Source organism: Bos grunniens, chromosome 1 (genome assembly GCF_055505025.1).
Source record: "Bos grunniens cultivar Pamir isolate PY7600 chromosome 1, Bosgru_T2T1.0, whole genome shotgun sequence".
Taxonomy (NCBI): Eukaryota; Metazoa; Chordata; class Mammalia; order Artiodactyla; family Bovidae; genus Bos; species Bos grunniens.
This window is the reverse complement of record NC_141165.1, coordinates 13555008-13575085: the sequence shown is the minus strand read 5'-3', so window position 1 is coordinate 13575085 and position 20078 is coordinate 13555008. Positions and strand designations below refer to the sequence as shown.

The following is a 20078-nucleotide window of genomic DNA, read 5'->3' as shown; positions in this document are numbered from 1 at the left end:
TGGGGGTCATGGAGGAAAAGTCTGCAGGAGGGGAGACCTTCCCACACTGCCCAGCTGAGCTGCCTTTGCTGACCAACTCCTCACATGTCTGCCCTGGGGGCTGGGTCTCAGTCCTGCCCCTGCCAGGCACCCACCTCGATCCACATTTCTTGTTAATTGGTTGTCCTATAACCCCACATCTCTGATGGGGTCAAGAAAAGTCATGAATTTGCACTTTGTCTGGCATTATCTCGTGGCAGGGTGGGAGTGATGAGCTCTCTGCATTCCTAAGGGGACACCAAGACTCCATATAACTTTTTAAATTATGAAATATATTGTCCATGTAGAAAAGTGAATTAACAACCAATTCATTGAATAATGGGCTTCCTTTGTGGCTCAGCTGGTAAAGAATTGCCTGCAATGTGGGAGACCTGGGTTTGATCCCTGGGTTGGGAAGATCCCCTGGAGAAGGGAAAGGCTATCCACTCCAGTATTCTGGCCTGGAGAATTCCATGGACTGTACAGTACATGGGGTTGCAATAATTATAAAGCAAACACCTGTTTCTCTAAGAATAAAACGTCGTTACTAAAGGGCAGACCATTGTCACAAAGTGACATCCAAGTGGCTTCGCCTGTTTCGTGCATGTGCGTGTCCACGTGTGTGTCTGTGCAGGTGGACAGCTGCCTTGGTGTGCGGGGCACCTGCAGTGTCCTCAGGCCCAGAGGTTTGTCACAGGCCTATTGTGCAGTCATCAAGCTGGGAGCTCTTCACCTCCCTCCCACCTCCTGCTCCAAAAGTCACCACTACCCAGACCAGTAAGACCATCAGGACACCCTAGGAAAGACGGTCGATTCTGGAGCTCAAAGAGTAGGGTAGGTGGGGTGTAGGGGGCCCAGAGGTCCCCCTCAGGCCTCTGTCCCTGGGCATCTGTCCCAGCCCCTCTCCTCAGCCAGCTACCCCACTTCCTGCCTGGGGGCACTGTTTCCACAGTGGAAGCCCCCCGGGGACATGACAGCACTCCCCCCGCCCACCTGGTCCTTGGGGTGTGGTTTGCAGGCCCTTCTTCTAGGGCCTGGCAGGAGCTTCTGGCCTCCTTCGGCGGTGGCCCAGGGGCACAGCGACCCTTTAGTCCACGTGGCTCCTCTGGCCTGTGGTCAGGAGGGATGCTGGCTGTGCAGGGTGCCTGCCTCCATCCTGGGCAGCCAGAGTTGTCTGTCCAGCCTTCACCAGCTGCAGTGATGCCCCGCACATCTCCCACAGGGCTGCAGACATGACAGTTCCCTCTTCCTGCATCCCAAGCCCTCTTCCTCCAGCCTGCACAGGCCCTCCGCAGCCAGCAGCACCCACCCATCCAGAGTGTGGCAGGGTGTTGAGAGTCTCCGATGAGACTGTCAGGTGAAGGGCTTCATCGGCTGTCCCATAACGTTGTTCTTTCAGGAAGCTTTTCCTGAGGTGGCTCGTGATGACATGTGAGTGGCGCAAGCTTCAGGAGTCATGCTGCCGCACGTCACACACGTACGTGATAAACACGGCGTCCCCTAGTCAGCCTTGCTGGAGCGCCGTGTGTGGTATGCCAGGCCTGCGTGCACAGCAGGAGTGGACGTGGTGAGGGTGCGCCCACAGGGGTTCGGGTCACCGGAATGCCCACTGAACTGCTTGTGACTTGTGTCCCCTCTGCCTCTTGAAATGGCGGCTGCTAGCGGAGTCTCAGCTGCTCACCAATGCCACTGCCCGCAGCAGAGGTCCTTCCTCCTCACATGGATCCCTTCGTGCTCCTGAGATGGCCCCACGCCCATCCCTGGAGCAGTCGCTCAAACTGGGGGTGAGGTTACCTTTATGGCTTAGATCTGGGGCTGGCAGTCCCCTCCTGGGCCCAAGGATGGGCGCTGCTGCCACGGCAGAGCTCTCGGGTGGGGGAGGATTGTTACGGAAGCCTGAAGGAGCCATTCAATATATCCTTTCGTGGTACTTTTCTTACCCCTTTGGTTGAGAGATACAGAACACCAAGAGTCTCGTGAGCCCAGTGATGGTTTTAGGTTAACTTTGTATCCTCTTTATTGTACACGCAGTAGAAATGCAAGTTTGCCTAAAGGCAAGTGCAAAGGAAAGTCTGCCGTGTGAGATGTCATGTGAGACATGTTCTGCGTCATCTGCTTAGTTGGTAGCAACACTCAGGACACTCGACTGTCTGGTCTCCCCCTGGCAACTGCAGGGTCGTCTGGCCCAGGAGGGGAGGCGACCTAGGGCTCCAGGAGGCCCCTCCTTGTTAGCCGACTGCCCACCAGGCTGTTGGTCTGTGTCATTGGCCTGATGTCTGGTCACAGGCCGGGAACACACCCTGAAGAGCAGAGGCTTCGTCATACGTGATGGTACCTTGAGGCCGTTCCAGGTTCTTTTTCATGGTTGTTTGGTTTTCTTTGCTGTTTGTTTTCCCATGTGGACCATAGAGTCAGCATTTCCAGTTCCAGGGGTGAGGGAGAGAGGACCTCTTGGTGTTCCATTTAGGGTTCGATTACATCTGTAAATTAACTTAGAAAGCATGGCTTATGTGTTACTTATGTGTTACTATCTAACAAACCACCTCAAAAAGTCACGATTGAAAACAACCACCATTTTCTTATCTCGCAATTCTGTGGGCCAGCGCTCTGGGCTATGCCCAGGAGGGCGGTCTGCTGCTGGTCTCACCTGGGGTCTCGGGTAGCTGCAGTCAGCTGGCAGCCTGCCTGGGGCCGTGGGTCCATCTTTGCTCCCTGTGGGCCCACCTTCCAGCTGGCTAGATGAAGTCTCTTCCCCTGGTGCCTGGAGGGTGCAGGGAAGCTGCAAGGCCTCTGAAGGCCCAGGCTCAGGATGGGATGTCACCCCATTCTGTTTAGGGGTGAGCTTTGCAGCCAGCCCAGGCTCCAGGGGCCGGGGAGCAGACCCCCACATCTTGATGGGGGAGCAGTGCTGGTTTACTGGGTGTGAGCACAGGGGGCACTGTTGCCCTACTGCACGGCATCTTCCCATTTGGTTAGTTGTGCTTTCGTCTCCTTCTGGTCCTAAGGTTTACGCGTATGAGCTCTGTTTATTTCTTCTGAAGTTTGTGAGTAGGTATTTTCATTTTTTTTTTCCATCTTTTTTTATCGCAGAGGTACCCAGGGCCTTCTCCACTGTGTCTTCTGTCTTTGCGTGTTCACCTGGAGGTGTGCCCACTGGCCGTGCTTGCTGGCAGCCTGGACGTACAGCAGGGCTCTGTGTCTTTCTGGTCACTGAGCACTTGTTGCCACCCGTCTTGCTTTAGAGGGAATCCCTGGTACTGAAATTCCAATTTTATTCCTTTTTGCTAGAGAGGAACTACAGAGCAGCCCAGAGAGACATGCATTGAAGATGGCAGAGCTCCCAACAGCCTGGGCCCCAGATGACCACAGGGGGTGGAGCTGCCAGGCTCCCTGAGCCCTAGATGACCACTGGGGTGGAGCTGCCATGCTACCTAGGCCCTGGATGATCACAGGAGGTGGAGCTGCCAGGCTCCCTGGGCCCCAAATGACCTCAGCAGGTGGAGCTGCCAGGCTGCCTGGGCCCCAGATGACCTTGGGGGGGGAGGAGCTGCCAGGCTCCCTGGGCCCTGGATGACCACAGAGTTGGAGCTGCCGGGCTGCATCTTCAGTGCATGGCTTCCTAGGTTGCTCCATTGTCCCAAATGACCATCTGGGACCAGTGGCCTGAAATCTGTTAAGTCAGAAATAAACAAACTTCTGTACTGGGCCTCTTCATCACTTCAGTTATAGCAGGTTATTGTGGAGAAGGCAATGGCACCCCACTCCAGTACTCTTGCCTGGAAAATCCCATGGACCGAGGAGCCTGGTGCGCTGCAGTCCATGGGGTCACTAGAGTCAGACAGGACTGAGCGATTTCACTTTCACTTTTCACTTTCATGCATTGGAGAAGGAAATGGCAACCCACTCCAGTGTTCTTGCCTGGAGAATCCCAGGGATGGAGGAGCCTAGTGGGCTGCCATCTATGGGGTCGCACAGAGTCGGACACGACTGAAGCGACTTAGCAGCAGCAGCAGCAGCAGGTTATTGAACACTATTATCAGTAGAACATTGACTTCAGGCACTGTATTGGTTTTATTCCTTTCAACATGACCGTAACCACTTATTGGTTCCAGCAGCACTTTGGTTACAGTGGGTTCTCTCGAGTCTACACAGCATACACCTTCTACCTGCAGACATTGCTGGTTTCACTCTCCTTTTCAGTTCTTAGGTGTCTTGGTGATTTCATATCCTGATGAGGGTCGGACCAGCAACAGATGATTATTAGCAAAGAAATACATCGAATTTCTCAGCCTTATTGAAACATAAGGTGGTCCCTGTAAGTGAATTTACCCAAGAACTGAAACCAGCCCCATTAAATCTCAAAACTAGGATTAATCTAACTTTTTGTTGGACTTGTGAAAGTGCCTCCTCTGATCCCCAGCTGCCTTCAGTGCCATGGTGACCGTGACACAGCCCCTGGCGCCAGGGCAAGGTCACCGTGGACAACAGTTGCTGCATTATGTTCTCATCTGTGATGTCACCATGGGTCCGCTGGGTCTGCGAGCTGGCCCCGCACCGGACGCCCTCCGAGGTGTGCCGTCTCAGGTTGCGGGCTTGCCTTTGCCCTTGTGCTGCCGTCAGCAGGATGCCTGCCCCCAGTGCCCCCTGCCCCTCCTTTTCTCATCTGGCACTTCGGCTTGGCTGTGGGCCAGGAGGCCACCCAGTCCTGTGTGTCCGAGCTGTGTTAAAAGCGAGAGTGAGGAGGAGCCCATCCAGGAGCTAAGGCATCTGTTGTGAGTGAGGGTTCTGCCTCCCTGGTACCCTGGCCAGCTGCAAAGAAAGCAATGGGGTTTATTCTTGGTTTTGGTTGTGTTCAGAACAGTAAATAATTGAGATTATTTGCCAAATTAAGATAAAATTAGTTGGCAAATTTGCCATCTAAATTATCTTAGGATAACTTAAAAATATCTGAGATGGTATCTCTCTACTGTCCTCTGTTTCGAATAGTCGGTCCAGTTCATAGACTTTTTCCTCCAGTATTTCCTGACTGGAAACAACAGAACTATCAACATGCAAAACAAAAATGTAAGGCTTGCCCTAGCATAACCCACCCCCCAAGCAGTCAGCCAGCATGGCCTTTCTGTCCTGCACCTTCATAGCAGACCAGGTCTGCTCTGTTTGCTCTGCATATAGGCACTCAAATGTGGGGCCAGTGGATAAGTGAATGGATGGATGAGTGGGTGGGTGGATGGCTTGGTAGATGGATGGATGGGTGGATGGCAGGGTGGGTGGATGGATGGGTGGATGAGTGGGTGGGTGGATGGGTGGATGGATGATGGATGGATGAGTGGGTAGGTGGATGGCTGGGTAGGTGGGATGGCTGGCTGGCTGTCAGGGTAGATGGATGGATAGGTGGATGGCAGGGTGGATGGATGGATGGATGAGTGGGTGGATGGATGAGTCGGTAGGTGGATGGCTGGGTAGGTGGATGGCTGGGTAGATGGATGAGTAGATGGCAGAGTATGGATAGGTGGATGGATGGATGGATAGCTAGATGGGTGGATGGATGGATGGATGATGGATGGATGAGTGTGTAGGTAGATGGCAAGGTAGGGGGATGGATTGGTGGATGGATGGCATGGTGGGTGCATGGATGGATGGATGAATGGGTGGATGGGTGGGTGGGTGGATGGATTGGTAGATGGATGGGTGGATGGACGGATGGATGAGTGGGTGGGTGGATGGATGAGTGGGTAGGTGGATGGATTGGTAAATGGATGGGTGGATGGCAGGGTGGGTGGATGGATGGATGGGTAGGTGGGTGGGTAGGTGGATGGATGGGTGGATGAGTGGGTAGGTGGATGGATTGGTAGATGGATAAGTAGGTGGATGGCTGGGTGAATGGGTGGGTGGATGGCTGGATGGGTAGATGGATGATGGATGGATGGATGGCTGGGTGGATGGATGGTGGATAGATGGATAGGTAGATGGATGGATGAAGGGATGAGTGAATGGATGGATAATGGATAGATGGGTGAGTGAGTGGGTAGATGGTAAGTGAGTGGATGGGACAGAGGAAGAGGAAGAAGGAAGAAGGGAAGGTAACAGCCTTGGTTCCCTTTCATCGTGGGCTTTGAATTTGGATTGCATATAACTAAACAGCTCTTTTTAATCCTGTAACCCAGACTTCCTATCTAGAACCACAAAAATGAGGCACTTTTGGCGTGTTTAATGTCTTTTCCCTTTACTAACCACTGTGCTCAGGGTCAGCCCTGCTCAGGACAGACTGCCCCAGCAGGGCAGGATGAGGCTGCCAGCCTTCTACTGTAGCTCTTATCAGGAATGGGGCAGCAGGGCAGCTGAAGTGGTGCCCCCAGCGCTGGCCAGTTCCTGCCCCCGCACAGAGTCAGATGCCTGCCCATGGGGCGGCACTGGATGCTAGAGGCTGGGGCTGCAGTTTCCTGTCTGCACCGCTCTTCCAACTGTCAGAGTAGACCGCATTGGCAGAGGCTGGAGGGCAGGCGTGGGCCCTTGTGTGTGAGTAGAAAAGTGGTCATCCACATGCAGAGAGGCATTCACCTCCCTGCAGGGAGCAGAGCAGCTATCTGGGTGGTGTGGGAAAGAGCAGGCTGGAGACTTCAACTTCAGTTTCTGTGGGAAGGGTTTGTTGGAAAAATGGTGGGGGGGAGGGGGGCAGAGGTGCCTGGGAGGGAAATCTGAAGGCCGAGCCGCCTGACTGGCTAGTTCACGAGGAAGAGAGACAAAGGGACCAGTACCAGCCTGACGAGCATCTGGTGGTGCCTGAGGCTGGTGCAGGGGGTGTGAGCAGGGTGAGGCTGGGCCTCCTGGGCAGCAGGGCATGGGCATTGCAGGATCTGAGAATGAGGCCTGAATGTTTGTCATGGGTGTGTTCCTCTGCTGGGGGGACCGTGACACACACCACAGGCCAGGGGCTTAAACAGCAGTCATCAGCTCTCCTGTCCTGGAGGCTGGAAGGCCAAGGCCAGGGTGTTGGGCACTGTGAAGGGAGAAGCTGCGTGTGGAGGCTGCCTCCCCCATGTGCTCTTGTGGTCATCCTTCTTAAAAGGATGCTGGTCAGATTGGATTAGGACCCACCCTAGTGACCTCGCTTAACTTGACTGCCTTTGTTGAGACCATATTTCCAAACACAGCCACTCGCTGGGGTGCTTGGGGGTGGTTAGGACCCCAACACACCCTTGTGAGGGGATGCAGTTCACTCGTAACAGAATGCTGACGTCAGGACTGGCAGTGGTCAGTGGGCTGGGCCCTTCTGGGCATGGTGGTGAGCTGGTCCCGGTACTCCTGGCTCTGGCTCTCACCCTTACCACCCTGAGCCCCGAGCAATGTGGCCACGGGAACCCCAGGCTCAGAAATAGTGGGATAACCCTGGAGGGGTGGTGTCAGAACCACAAGGGGCCTGCTTGTGAGCCAGGGGCCTGGGGCGGGGCAGGGGCTAGGAGGAGAGTCTGGTTCGGCTCCCAGCCCTCCCTGCTGTATCAGAGCTCCGGCGACTCCTGGGCGGCTGGGGTTAGAGTCTGTCTGGGATTCACCTGCCCTGGAACCATGTAAGCACAGCCTTGCGGAGCCCCTGGCCCCGCCCCCTCCCCACCTGGCCACCTCTGCTCTGCGCCTCTTCTCCCGAGTGAGGGGCAATACTACCCTGTGTCTCCCCATTGGGGAGCGTGAATGCAGCCCCTCCCCTGCCCTGAGAAGGTGGGGTCCTGGCAGCTTGTACGGGACCACAAACCCCTCAGGACTGGGCTATGTAGGTGCCAGGCTTCTGGAGCAACCTAAATCTTATCCAGTGAAGGACTTAGGCTCAGGTTTCTTCTCCAGCTCAGCAACAGCATCTGAGAATTAATGAAAAGGTGCCAATATATTTTATTTTTAATTGGAGGATAATTGCTTTACAGTGTTGTGTTGGTCTCTGCCATACGTCACCGTGACTTGGCCATAGGTATACATTTGTCCCCTCTCAACTTCCCTCCCACCTCCCACTATAGTTTATCTTAAAACTTTATGGAATATTAGTGGTTACCTTGGTCAGGAAAATCCCCCGGAGAAGGAAATGGCAACCCACTCCAGTACACTTGCCTGGAAAATCCCGTGGATGAGGGATCCTTGTAGGCTACAGTCTATGGGGTCAAAAAGAGTCGGACACAACTGAGTGACTTTTTTTCTTTCTGGGGGCATTAGGGGATGAATGGATACCTGTTATGCCTCATGTTCTCTACCCTACATGCATTCTTTTATTCCAGGACACACCATGTGTTTTCTAAAAGCACGTACCAGCCTCAGTGAAAGAGCTGTGTATTGCTGTGGTTTGAAGCATCTCGCTTGTGTCATTAGGCTAAGCACATCACAAAGGCAGGCATGGTCCCTACAGCATCCATTACAGGGGGGCGGTTCTGGATCAGAACAGGCTTGGCCCGTGAAATAAGAGCTAGGCAGGAGGAGGCGTTGACTGAAACTGTGGGGTCAGAGGCGGTTGGAGATGGCTATTAACTCAGCATCTCCCATCAGATGGTGGGCTCAGCCCAGTAAGCTGAACTTCTTCCTGCAGACTCCTGGTGGCCCTGCCTTTACCAGGTGGTGGCAGGGACGGGAAGGTGCAGTGCGCTGGTGGGTGCAGCCAGAGCCCCCAGCGACACTCTGAACCTGAATCAGTCACGAGGGAACAGCCAGACATCCTGTAGAGGGATGTCCTGTAGACATCAGGACAGCTGGCCCGGGCTCTCAAGTGGGTGGGCAAGGGGGTTAGGTCAGAGAACAGGGGCATGTGATCGAATGTCCCACCACCCCTCAACCAGGGCCTGGATGGAAAGAAGTGGTACAGGTGGTTTGGGGACAGTGGGTGAAACTGGGCTACAGATGGGATATTCAACAATATGCTTATGTTGGGGTTAAATTTCTCAGATATGATCATGGTATTTTATGGTCAGTCAAATGCCCAGATTCTGAGGAAAAATAGGCTGAACTGTCTCAGAGTGCATTTTCATCAAATATTCCAGAAGAAAAATTTAAATTTAGCCCATAAACATGAAATGCAAAAATTAAATTTAAATATTCATATGTATTTTTGTTATATAATGTTAGGTTAATGTGATTGGTAGAAGACTTCAATCATAATAAATTATATTCTAATAAGTTTCTGTAGAGGAGGTACAGTGGAAATACAAAATCAAGGAGAAAATGGAATGCATTTCTTGACTTTTAAAGAAAAGCTTGCTTTTTTTGTATTTTGAAAATGTATGGGGGTGGTGGCTATCAAGTCACAGTGGCATTTCGATCCCACCGTCCACACTTAAGAGAAAGAAGTCCCTGACTTATGGTGATTCAGATCATGATTTTTGGACTTTCCAATGCACATTGGGTGAAAACCATACTTCAGATTGTGAATTTTAACCTTCTGGGCTGGGGGCGTGCGGTCAGGCCCTCTCTCTGATGCTGGACAGTGGTGGCCACAGCCCCGTCAGCCCCACCATCACGCGGGTGAACAACCCGCGCTGGACCCAGATGGCTGTCCTGTTTTTTACTTTTAGTACAGTATTCAGTAAATCACAAGAAATATTCAGCACTTAGTTATAAAATAGGCCTTGTGTCAGGTGATTTGGCCCACTGTAGGCGAATGTGGGCATTCCAAGCACAGTTAAGGTGGGTGGGTGGGGCTCAGCTGTGATGTTTGGGAAGTTAGGTGTATTAAACGTATTTCAACTTAATGACGGAGAAGGCAGTGGCAACCCACTCCAGTTCTTGCCTGGAGAATCCCAGGGATGGGGGAGCCTGGTGGGCTGCCGTCTATGGGGTCGCACAGAGTCGGACACGACTGAAGTGACTTAGCAGCAGCAGCAGCAACTTAATGATATTTTCAACTTATGGTGGGGTTATTGAAATGTAATCCTGTTGTAAGTTAAGGAAGATCTATATATTTAGGCTTTCCTTTAAGTGTATGTATGTATTTTTCATCTGGCTGAGCTGGGTCTTTGTTGCTGTGTGTGGGCTTTCGCTAGTTGCGGTGTGCAGGCTTCTCTTTGTGGGGCTTCTCTTGCTGCGGAGCACAGGCTCTAGGCCCACAGGCTTCAGTAGTTGTGGCCTGTGGGCTTAGTTGCCCCATGCCGTGTGGGATCTTCCTGGACCAGGGATCGAGCCTGAGTCCCCTGCATTGGCAGGAGGATTCTTAACCACTGGACCACCAGGGAAGTCCAGATCTGTATATTTAAAAAGTGAAACTTCACAATATACCAGAATTTATACCCCTTGCATATTTAAACTTGGGTTTAAAAATGTAGAAATCGACTTATAGTTTGTCTGGTGATATATTTTTTTTATTTAATATTTTTGATGTGGAGCATTTTTAAAGTCTTTGTTGAATTTGTTACAACATTGTTTCTGGCTTATGTTTTGGTTTTTCGACCATGAGTCATGTGGGGTCTTAACTCCTTGATCAGGGATCAAACCTGCACCCCCTTCATTGGAAGGAAGTCTTAACCAGCAGATCACCAGGGAAGTCTTGTGATATATATAGTTTTGAAAATATTTTCAAGGGGCAGGCACAAGCCAGTGCTCTTGGGGGCTGCAGAGTTGATGCTTTCCCCCTTGCCGGCCTGCAGGCCTTGGGGGGAGCTGGGGAGGGTGTGAGCTGAATGGGCAACAGGCTTTCTTCTGCAGGGGGCGGGGCTGGTAAGCCCACTGTCATCGAAGGCCCCCCAGGTTAGTGTATGTGACTGATGTGTTATTAAAGCATTCAGGCCCGGGTGGCCCAGAGGTGGTGGGCGAGAGGCAGGGATGCCTAAACAGATGGTGGCCACTCTGTGCTCTCATGGGGGTGGGTGGGTGGGGGGCCTGAACTGCAACTGCTGATGCTCCTTAGAACAGGGTCTGGCCCACATCCAGGCACTGGGGACAGACTGACAATCTAGGCCAGTGGCCAGCAGCAGGGGGGCGGTCAACTCCTGGTCAACCAGAGTTCCCGGAAGGGGGTGGGCGGCCATTCCAGACAGGGGTGAGCACTTGCAGCAGCCAGTCCAAGAAAAAGGTGTGGCTCATAGGGCCTCTGTGGATGGACGTCCTTGACCAGAAATTCAGGGGCTGGACTGGGACTGGCAGGTGTTAAATGGCTTCCTGAGCGGAGGGCTGTGTCCACGCAGAGGCTTGCAGGGAAAGTGTGGGGCCAGAGATTGCACACCTGCTGCCATCAGCAGGTGCACAGGTGAGCGGACAAACTGGAGATGGTGCTCCCACCAGAGGCTGGATGGCAGCCGGGCTGGGCCCACAGATGGATACCCTGTGTGCCTCTTTATGTGAACCTTTAGAAAAGGAAGACTGATCCAGTGCCTGAATGCCAGGAGGTGCTGGCAGGAGTTGGGGAGTGTTGACTGGGAGGCGGGGCATTGACGGGGAAGGGGGCGTTGATGGAGAAGGTGGCATCCGGCCTCGGGTCCTTCCTTGTCCTCCTAGTGTCCCCCCACGTGGCCGCAGACTTCACCCCCCCACACCCTCATGCAGCCACTTGGCACCCAAGGGCAGACGGAGGGCACCTTCTAGAGTCATGTGGCCTGGTCTCCCACTCAGCAGTGGAGCCGCTTGTGCCCCGGACAGCCTGGCATGGCCCACCCTGGAGGCCTGCCAAGCCTGTTCCACCCTCACCCCAGAGTGTGGGCACCTCTCTGGAGGACCTGGAGCGGCGGCCAGCGGCTGCCAGCTGTCCTATGCCCAGCTCTGTTGCTTCTGTCCACAGGGGGATTTCAGGGCTGCTCACAGAACAAGTACAGCCGTGAAATGTGAGCTTCTGGTTTCACGTTTGAAACCAAGAAACCAAACTTCTGTTGAAGGGAAGCGGGGGAGAAGCTGACTGGGTTCCTGGGGGTCACCCCTTCCACCTTAGACCAAAACAAAAGCTTTTCAGCTAAAAAAGTCCACAACGGCTTGTGAGTTAAAAGGCATTAGTTGAATGTTTTATAGTGATTTCATGTGTAGTTTTGATTTTTTAAATAAAATGCTAAAACAAGAAAAGAAAAATTACCTATCATGGCTTTAGCTAGAGATAACGTGCTGTGCTGCGCTCAGTCGTCTCAGCCGTGCCCAGCTCTTTGTGGCCTCATGGACTGTAGTCCACCAGCCTTCTCTGTCCGTGCAATTCTCCAGGCAAGAGTAACTGGAGTGGGTTCCCGACCCAGGGCTTGAACCTGTGTTTCTTACATCTCCTGTGGGCGGGTTCTTTACCACTAGTGCCACCTGGGAAGCCAATCGCTATTGATATTTGTATGCATTTTTCTAGTCTTTTCTTTCTTGTATATATGAGGGTGTGTGTATGTGGTATGTGTATATGGTGTGTGCATGGTATGTGTGTATTTGGTATGTGTGTATTGTGTATATGTGGTGTGTGCATGGTGTTTGTGTATGTGGTGTGTGTATGCATGGTGTGTACGTGATGTGTGTGTGTACATGGTGTGTGTGTATTTGGTATGTGTGGTGTATGTGGTGTGTGGATGTGTACATGCTGTGTGTATGTGGTGTTTGTGTACATGTGTGTATATGTACATGGTATGTGTGTGTACATGTTGTGTGTGTATTTGGCATGTGTGGTGTGTGTGCATGTGGTGTGTGTACATGTGTGTATGTGCATGGTGTGTGTGTGTACATGGTGTGTGTGTGTGGTGTGGTGTGTGCGTGTATGTGTGTGTGTGCGTGCATGGTGTGTGTGTATATGTACATGGTATGTGTGTGAACGTGGTGTGTGTATATGTGGTGTGTGCATGGTGTGTGTGGTATGTGTGTGTACATACATGGTGTGTATGTGTGCATGGTGTTTGTGTGGTGTGTGGGTGTGTACATGGTGTGTGTGTGTACGTGGTGTGTGTGTACATGGTATGTGCATGGTGTGTGTATATGTAGTGTGTATGTGTACGTGGTATGTATGTGTGTGTGCATGGTGTGTGTGTGTGCATGGTGTGTGTTCCTGGTGTTGGTGCGTGTGTACATGGGGTGTGTGTGTATATGGTGTGCGTGGTGCCTGTGTGAACCATGTATCAGCTCCCCCTCCACCCCACACGTCCATCCGTCACTCTCAGGAGGGAAGGGCCTGAGGGTGCTGTGGGAGCCGCGGATCTGGGCTCTGGCGAGACCACTGTGGACCCCTTCTCCACTCGCTGCCCCTCACGCTGGGGTCCCTGCGCCCTCCTAACCGCTGCCCTGTCTTTGCAGGACGGCCATTCTCAGTGAAGGACCCTGCACTCGCTACTGAGCTGTGGCCATGGGCCTGCTCGCCTTCCTGAAGACCCAGTTCGTCGTGCACCTCCTCATCGGCTTCGTCTTCGTGGTGAGCGGGCTGGTCATCAACTCCATCCAGCTCTGCACGCTGGTCCTCTGGCCCGTGAACAAGCAGCTGTACCGCCGGCTGAACTGCCGCCTCGCCTACTCGCTCTGGAGCCGTGAGTGCTGCCTGCGGTGGGCATGGCATGGCGGGGGGAGGGGTCTGGGACAAGGACAGCCACCTTTCTGCTGGACAACCCCAAACAAGCCAGTGCAGGGTTCCGTGGGGTTAGTGCTTGTGACGATGAAACAAGATGGCCGTGGGCTCCACAGCCGGGAACTAGGGGGCCTCTCCTGGCCCGAGGAATGTATGCGGTGCTCAGCCTGAGCCCTTCACTGGGCTGAACCATGCAATGTCCCCATACCCGAGCCTCTGGACCCACAGAACGGTGGCTCCATGTGGTCTCACACGGTACCCTGGATACCTGAAAACAAGCACCGTGTCAGCGCACCATGAGTAGGCCCGACGCCTGCCGGCACGCGGCAGTCACAGGCCTCCAGCCCCCAGGCCTGGAGCACTCCCCTCGAGTGGCCTGTTATCACATGTAATTACTTCAGCATCTCTCTCTGAAGAAAAAGGACCTACCTGTCTCTTAATTAAATGTTTAGGCATGCACAGATGTTACCTGTGTGCACTTGTGATGTGCGTGCATTTGGGTGTGTAGTCACCCTCATCTGTCAGAGACTAGGAAGCTTGGTGACGACCCACGGCTGGCGAGGGGAACACACTGCAGGTTGGGGTTCCCAGGCACTTCTTTGGACCCGTAACAATCAGCAACTTAAACAGTTCTATTTTTTGACCCTAATTATTCCGCCGAATAAGAATGTAACCCAGAAATATATCTATAAAAGTACGTATATGCACAGATATATTCATTTTTCCAGGTTTATATTAACTAATATAAAAATGAGCAGCCAAAATGCCCACTAACTGTGGTGTGTCCACTGGATGGAGGCCCACACAGCCTCTAAGACCAGCAGGGGCTCTCTCTTTCCTGGTATAGAGAACCAAGTTCAAGATACAGTTTTAGGTGAAAACAGAAGCTAAAAAACAAAGTACAGAGGTGCTACCATGATTTACTTTTAAAGACACGTGTGATGTGTCTGCACTGGCGTGTGGCCGTCCCTCCTTTAAAGTGTGGAAGTCAGAACAGAAAATGGGGCTGTCCTGGGAGTGGGGATGGGAGGGACTCTGCTGTTTTTTCCTTACAATTTACTTAGCATAAGAACACCTTTCTTCTACAATGAAGAGCAGGTAGTACCCATTTTATGTCCTATGGGAAACGGTGAGTCTGTGCAGCTGCCCCCGAGACCTCCCCCTCCCCAGTGTAGGAGGGCAGCTGAGCAGGCAGTGGGGTGTCCAAGCCCAGGTGTGCGTGCCCCCAACAGGGGACAGCAGCCCCGCCCATGCTTCCAGCCATAAACAGGCGAAGGTTTCAGTTCCCAGCTGCTTTTTTCCTAAATAAAAGGCCACCTTCCTGTGTGTGAGAAGGAGAATTAGAAATACTGCCATGCAGAGCACTTAGCAGCGTCACCAGGGCAGATGGGTGCATGCCCAAAGGGCAAATGCTGACTTGTGAAAATCACAGCCTCCACTGGCAGTAGCGTTCTCAAGTCAAAGCACTTCCGCACAGCCAGACTCTGAGTAAAGCTGGCTTTTTTAAGGCTGTAAATAAAGGAAATCCCTCAGCCACACCCCTGCCTCTCCGCAGAAGAGAGTACTAAGATGGGCTATCAGCACTGCTTCCCAGGGCCCCACCTTGGCAGCTCCAAGAGACGGGCTGGGTCTCAGCCAGGACCTTGAAAGTTTGCTGAAATGCGCAGACTGGCAGTGCCCATGGGGTCAACAGAGGCAAACAGAAATGTGCTTTTGGCCTGAATTAGTCTCTAATTCAGTAGAATCACATAGACTGAAACAAGTCATACATGAACTCAAAACAATAAACATACAACGGAAGATTTAGACAAAAGACTACCCAAAGTCCCCAGATTTGAAGAAGAATCAAGGAGCACTTCTATGCATGAAAATTGTAATTATAATAATTTTTTACAGTAAAAACTTAGTGAATCTTATATCAGATTAGACACAGCTAGTAAGCAAGTGGGTGGACTGGACAATAATATGAAGAGCTCACCCCGACTGCAGTAGAGTGACAAGATGAAGAATAGGAAACAGGAGCTAAAGGAGGTAATGAGAGCATGCAGGTCTATGAAACGGGTGTTGGACTCTGTCCCTGAGGAGTGAATAAGGACAAGCACTGTTGGAGGAGATGGTGGCTGAGAATTTTCCTGAAGGGAAAATTCAATGGTCAGGACTCAGCACTTTAGCTACTGTGCCCCAGGTTCAATCCCTGGTGGCCATGCTGGCCATTGGTGGGACAGAGCATCCTCAACACGCCGCCTTTCCACAGGCAGCTCTGCTAGACCCACTCTCCCGAGGGCTGCCTGGGTCTGTCTGTCTAAAAGTTGGTTCCTCCTCGCGGCCCCCACCTGGGCCAGACCTCTTGTTCTGGCCAGAAAGGCCCGGGTCCTGAGTGCTGCCAGGTGAGGGTGTACACTCAGCATGGCTTGTTCACAGTAGCCAGGATGTGGAGATGGCATCCACGTCCATCAACAGACCAACGGACAAGCAAAATGCCGTCCATTTGGACAATGGAGTACTATTTAAGAGGAAGGAAATCCTGCTGTTTGTGACAGTATGGATGAACCTGGAGGGCATGACATGGAGGGAAACCAGGCAGTCGCAGAAGGACCAAGACTGCCTGATTCCTCCTTCAAGGGATCCACACAACCAAGCTCGGGGGAGCGGAGCCGAATGGTGGTGGCCGGGGCTGGGCGAGGGGAAGTGGCGAGCTGCGGTCCGATGGGTGGGAAGTGTCTGTTACCCAAGAGGAGTGAGTTCTAGAGCCCGCTTAGGGCCTGGAGCCTGCAGTTAACAGGACTCTGCTGTGCACTTGGACATCTGCACAGAGGGAGGCCTCAGGTTGAACGTCCTTTCGGTGATAAGGAAGGACACCTCCTCGTTCCCAGGCAAACTGCTCTAGAGGCAGCAGCCTCAGCCACCGGCTCTTCCTTGACCAGCTGACACATGGAGGCTTCCCAGAAGGAAGCCGAGGAGGTGCAGGAGCAGGCCGTCACCAGGCTGCTCGTGGTCTGTCCCAGCCCCAGGGCCCTGCCGCCTGGGGAGGGGGTGTGGGTGGGGGCATTGGCAAGTCCCCAGCAGCCACCCGTGCTTTCAGATGGACAGGTCAGCCTAGCCTTGGACCTCTTTCTTCTTAAATAGCAATAAGGAAGTGAAATTCACCCACTTAGAGCGTGGAGTAGTCCTCCCCATGTTCCCCCCGCCATCTCTCCCCCACCAAGCCCCACAGTCACTAATCTACTTCCTGTCCGCATGGCTTTGCCTGTCCTGCGTGGTCCACGTGATGGAAGCGTCCACTGCGTGGGTGTTGTCTGACTCCCCACACTCAGAGCTCCGTGTTTCCCAGGTTCATCTGCGTCCTGCTGCGTGTCAGGCCCACGTCCCCACTTCGGCTGAACGATGCTGCCCTGTATGGATGTGCACTGCCCATTTCTTCATCAGTTGTCGCCCTTCTGGGCTGTTTCCACTCTCTGGCTTTGTGAATAACACTGCCAGGAACATCCATGTTCAAGTTTCTACACCGACATCTGTTCTCATTTCTACTGGGTATCTTCCTGGTGGTGGAATTGCTGGGTCATCTGGTTACTCTGTTTGGAGCATAGACGCAGCTGCCCTGTTTACATCCCCACCTGCAGCATTGGGCGTCCCAGGCCCTCTGTTCCTCGCTGGCACATGCTATTTGTCATCCATCTGTTGGATGGCAGCTGTCCTGTGAGTGTGACGCAGTGCCTGGCTGTGGCTTCGGCCTGCACTTTCCTGATGACCAGAGATGCCAAGCATCTTCTCATGTTGGCCATCTGTAAATCATCCGTGAACAACGTCTGTTGAGGACCTCTTGTCTTTCCATTCCTTGGACCTTTATTCACAACTTGACTGTTGGATGGAAGTGGCCAGGCTATCCCAGGGGCATAGTTTGCCCCTGTTGGTGGGCCTCCATCTCCTCAGGGCCCTGGTCCCTTGATGGAGCTTATGGCGAGTGTGTCCTGGAGCTGACCCCTTCATGGCCCGTCCTCTCCATGGTTTGAGAGTGTGCAGGTGTCGTCTCAGAACTGGCCTTCCATCCGGTCCCACCTCATGTAAAAGAGGAATTTGAGAGCCCAGTACATGGGGGGAGCTGTGTGTCTCTTCACTTCTGTCTGGGCTGGTGGGGACCCTCATCGGGAAGGAGAAGGCAGCCCCCGTGCCAAGTCCCATCCAGTGCCCTGGCAACCTCTGAAGAAGGCACAGTTGTCTCCTGCCAACAGGGAAGCAGGTCAGGAGCCCACTGTCTAAGTGCTGGGCTGTCCTGCCTCATCAGCCTTCCCAGGGCTGGTCCTCTCTGAAAACCGATAGGTTGGTGTCCAGCACGCAAAGGACAGGTCTCTGAAATCCATCCTGAGCCTGGGAGCTACACTTCGTGGTCTGAGGCCACCCTTCTCAGGATGCCTGGCCATGGTGGGTGTGACACTGCCTGGCTAGGTGCCCACTGCCTCCCCAGCCACCTCATCTGGGGACACAATGTGTGCCACCCCATGGGTCCAGAGCACGTGTGAAGACCATAGTCGTATGTGATGATACTGGTGTCCACCTCAGCCCTTTGTAAAGAGTAGTGTGGATGAGAGTAACAGTGCTTAACACGTGTCAGCCAAAGACCCCCCCGAGGGGGACCCTGGTTTTATTCACTTACTTCTGTATTTTGGAGCTTCCTCTGAAACTTTCCACAGAGCCCCAGACTTAGTTTTGGGGGCTGAGATTGGAACTCCACCACTTTTTCTCTGAGCTTTGGGAATAATAATAACAATAACTCAAGTTTCTGCTAGAATCTGATGTCATTTATAGGCAGAGTGCCTGGTATACAGTTGGTATTCAATACCTTGTAATGAAATAATAATAATATAATTATGATGCTGTATCCTCTTAACAAGTGAATGTTTTGTTCACCATCTCATCCAATGGGTTATTTGATTTTTAAGAAAAGTGAAGATCTGATTTTTTTAAATATATATTTTAAATTAAGTCCTTTAGATATGTTGATTACCAAAAACAATCCACCTAAAATGGGTTTCCTCTTCCATTTCTTCTGGGTTTTTTTTGGCTGCTCTGGGTCCTCGCTGCGGCACACGGGCTTCCTCTAGTTGCTGTGTGCCAGGGCCATGTCCCCTGCATCGCAAGGTGGATTTCTAACCATTAAGCCACCGGGGAAATCCCCCTTTTTTTCTGCTTCCATTTGACTTCTTCCCTGACTTTTGCTTAGAGAGGTAATTATAGGTTTAGAAAACTTAATTTATTACACACACACCATCGAAACTCATTTCCAGCAGAAAATCCCAATCTGGGTGATACTGTGCAAGCCCCGCCCACATCAGGGAGCAGGGAGGGAGGGCTGGCCGGAGCATGGCGGTCTACACCTGGCTGACGTCCCCGCATGTGTCCGCAGAGCTGGTCATGCTCCTGGAGTGGTGGTCGTGCACGGAGTGCACCCTGTTCACCGACCAGGCCACGGTGGACACCTTTGGGAAGGAGCATGCAGTCATCATCCTCAACCACAACTTTGAAATTGACTTCCTCTGTGGGTGGACCATGTGCGAGCGCTTCGGCGTGCTGGGGGTGAGCAATGTAGGGGTCCCAGGAGGGTGTGGGGCGAGCGACATGGGGTCCCAGGGAGGGACTGGCATGGCTCCCTGGGCGGGTCTGGAGTCTCCAGGGCTCTGAGTTTTCGTTTGCTCTGTGTTTAGCCCCTGGTCCCTCTGGGCTAGGCATGTGAGCATGGCTGACCACATGGGTTCTGGGACTGCAGGCTGCCCCAGGGCTCCCTCCTGAGTCACATGTTACTGCCTTTCCTTTGCAATCCTTCCCCGTCGGCTCAGCTGCCTCAAATGAGAAAGGCTGAGGGGTCCCCTGCAGGGAAGCCCAGTGGGTGGTGGCCCTGGCATCATCCTCAGCAAGCCCCCAGCCTGGCAGCCGGAGCAGCCCTGAAGGCCCAGTATACCCTCTAGGCTCCCCTCCTGCCCGCGCGCCCGCCTACCAGCGTCGGCCAGATCTGCCCATGGATTCTCACCTAGTGGCACCCACACTCTGGGGCCCTGCCCATCCCAATGGCATCATACTCAGTGCCAGGGTCTCCCGATGACAGCCAGTGCTAAGGGCTGCCTGCAGGGAGCTGCCCGTGGGGACTTCGTGGCCATAATGCGCCAGCTGCTCCCCCTCTCTTCAGAGTTCCAAAGTCCTGGCAAAAAGGGAGCTGCTCTACGTGCCCCTCATCGGCTGGACGTGGTACTTCCTGGAGATTGTGTTCTGCAAACGGAAGTGGGAGGAAGACCGGGACACCGTCATCAAAGGCCTGAAGTCCTTGGCCAACTACCCCGAATACATGTGGGTGAGTGAGGCAGCGGGGCAAGGCCACACAAGCTGTGCTACCTTGGGCATCAGGAACGCAGCCAGGTTGTTAGTTGTAAAGCCAACAAGAGCCTCTGAGCTCCAGGGCCACGGCCCCGCCCCATGCACCTACGGAACCCCTCTTAGACCACCTGCTTCCACCTGCCCCAGGTGGGCCCCGCACATCTGGGCCCACACAGAGGAGGTCCTGCTGGGCTGAGTTGGGAGCACCTCTGGAATGTTAGCGGAGAGT

At 53.1% G+C, this 20078-nt stretch overlaps 1 protein-coding gene across 5 annotated transcripts in view; it reads left to right on the top strand.

The window, feature by feature from the left end:
* Positions 1 to 20078, top strand: part of AGPAT3 (1-acylglycerol-3-phosphate O-acyltransferase 3) — an 85986-nt gene that overhangs the window by 54072 nt on the left and 11836 nt on the right. For 4 of the 5 annotated variants that reach the window (XM_086333066.1, XM_086333245.1, XM_086333338.1 and 1 more), the window contains 3 exons: positions 13222 to 13448; positions 18888 to 19057; positions 19665 to 19826. In XM_086333066.1, coding sequence (XP_086189192.1) covers positions 13271 to 13448; positions 18888 to 19057; positions 19665 to 19826 — 510 coding nt within the window. In that variant the 5' untranslated portion in view covers positions 13222 to 13270. Of the gene's footprint in view, positions 1 to 1417; positions 1496 to 13221; positions 13449 to 18887; positions 19058 to 19664; positions 19827 to 20078 lie in introns of all 5 variants that reach the window. The other variant, XM_086333151.1, reaches the window with a different exon arrangement.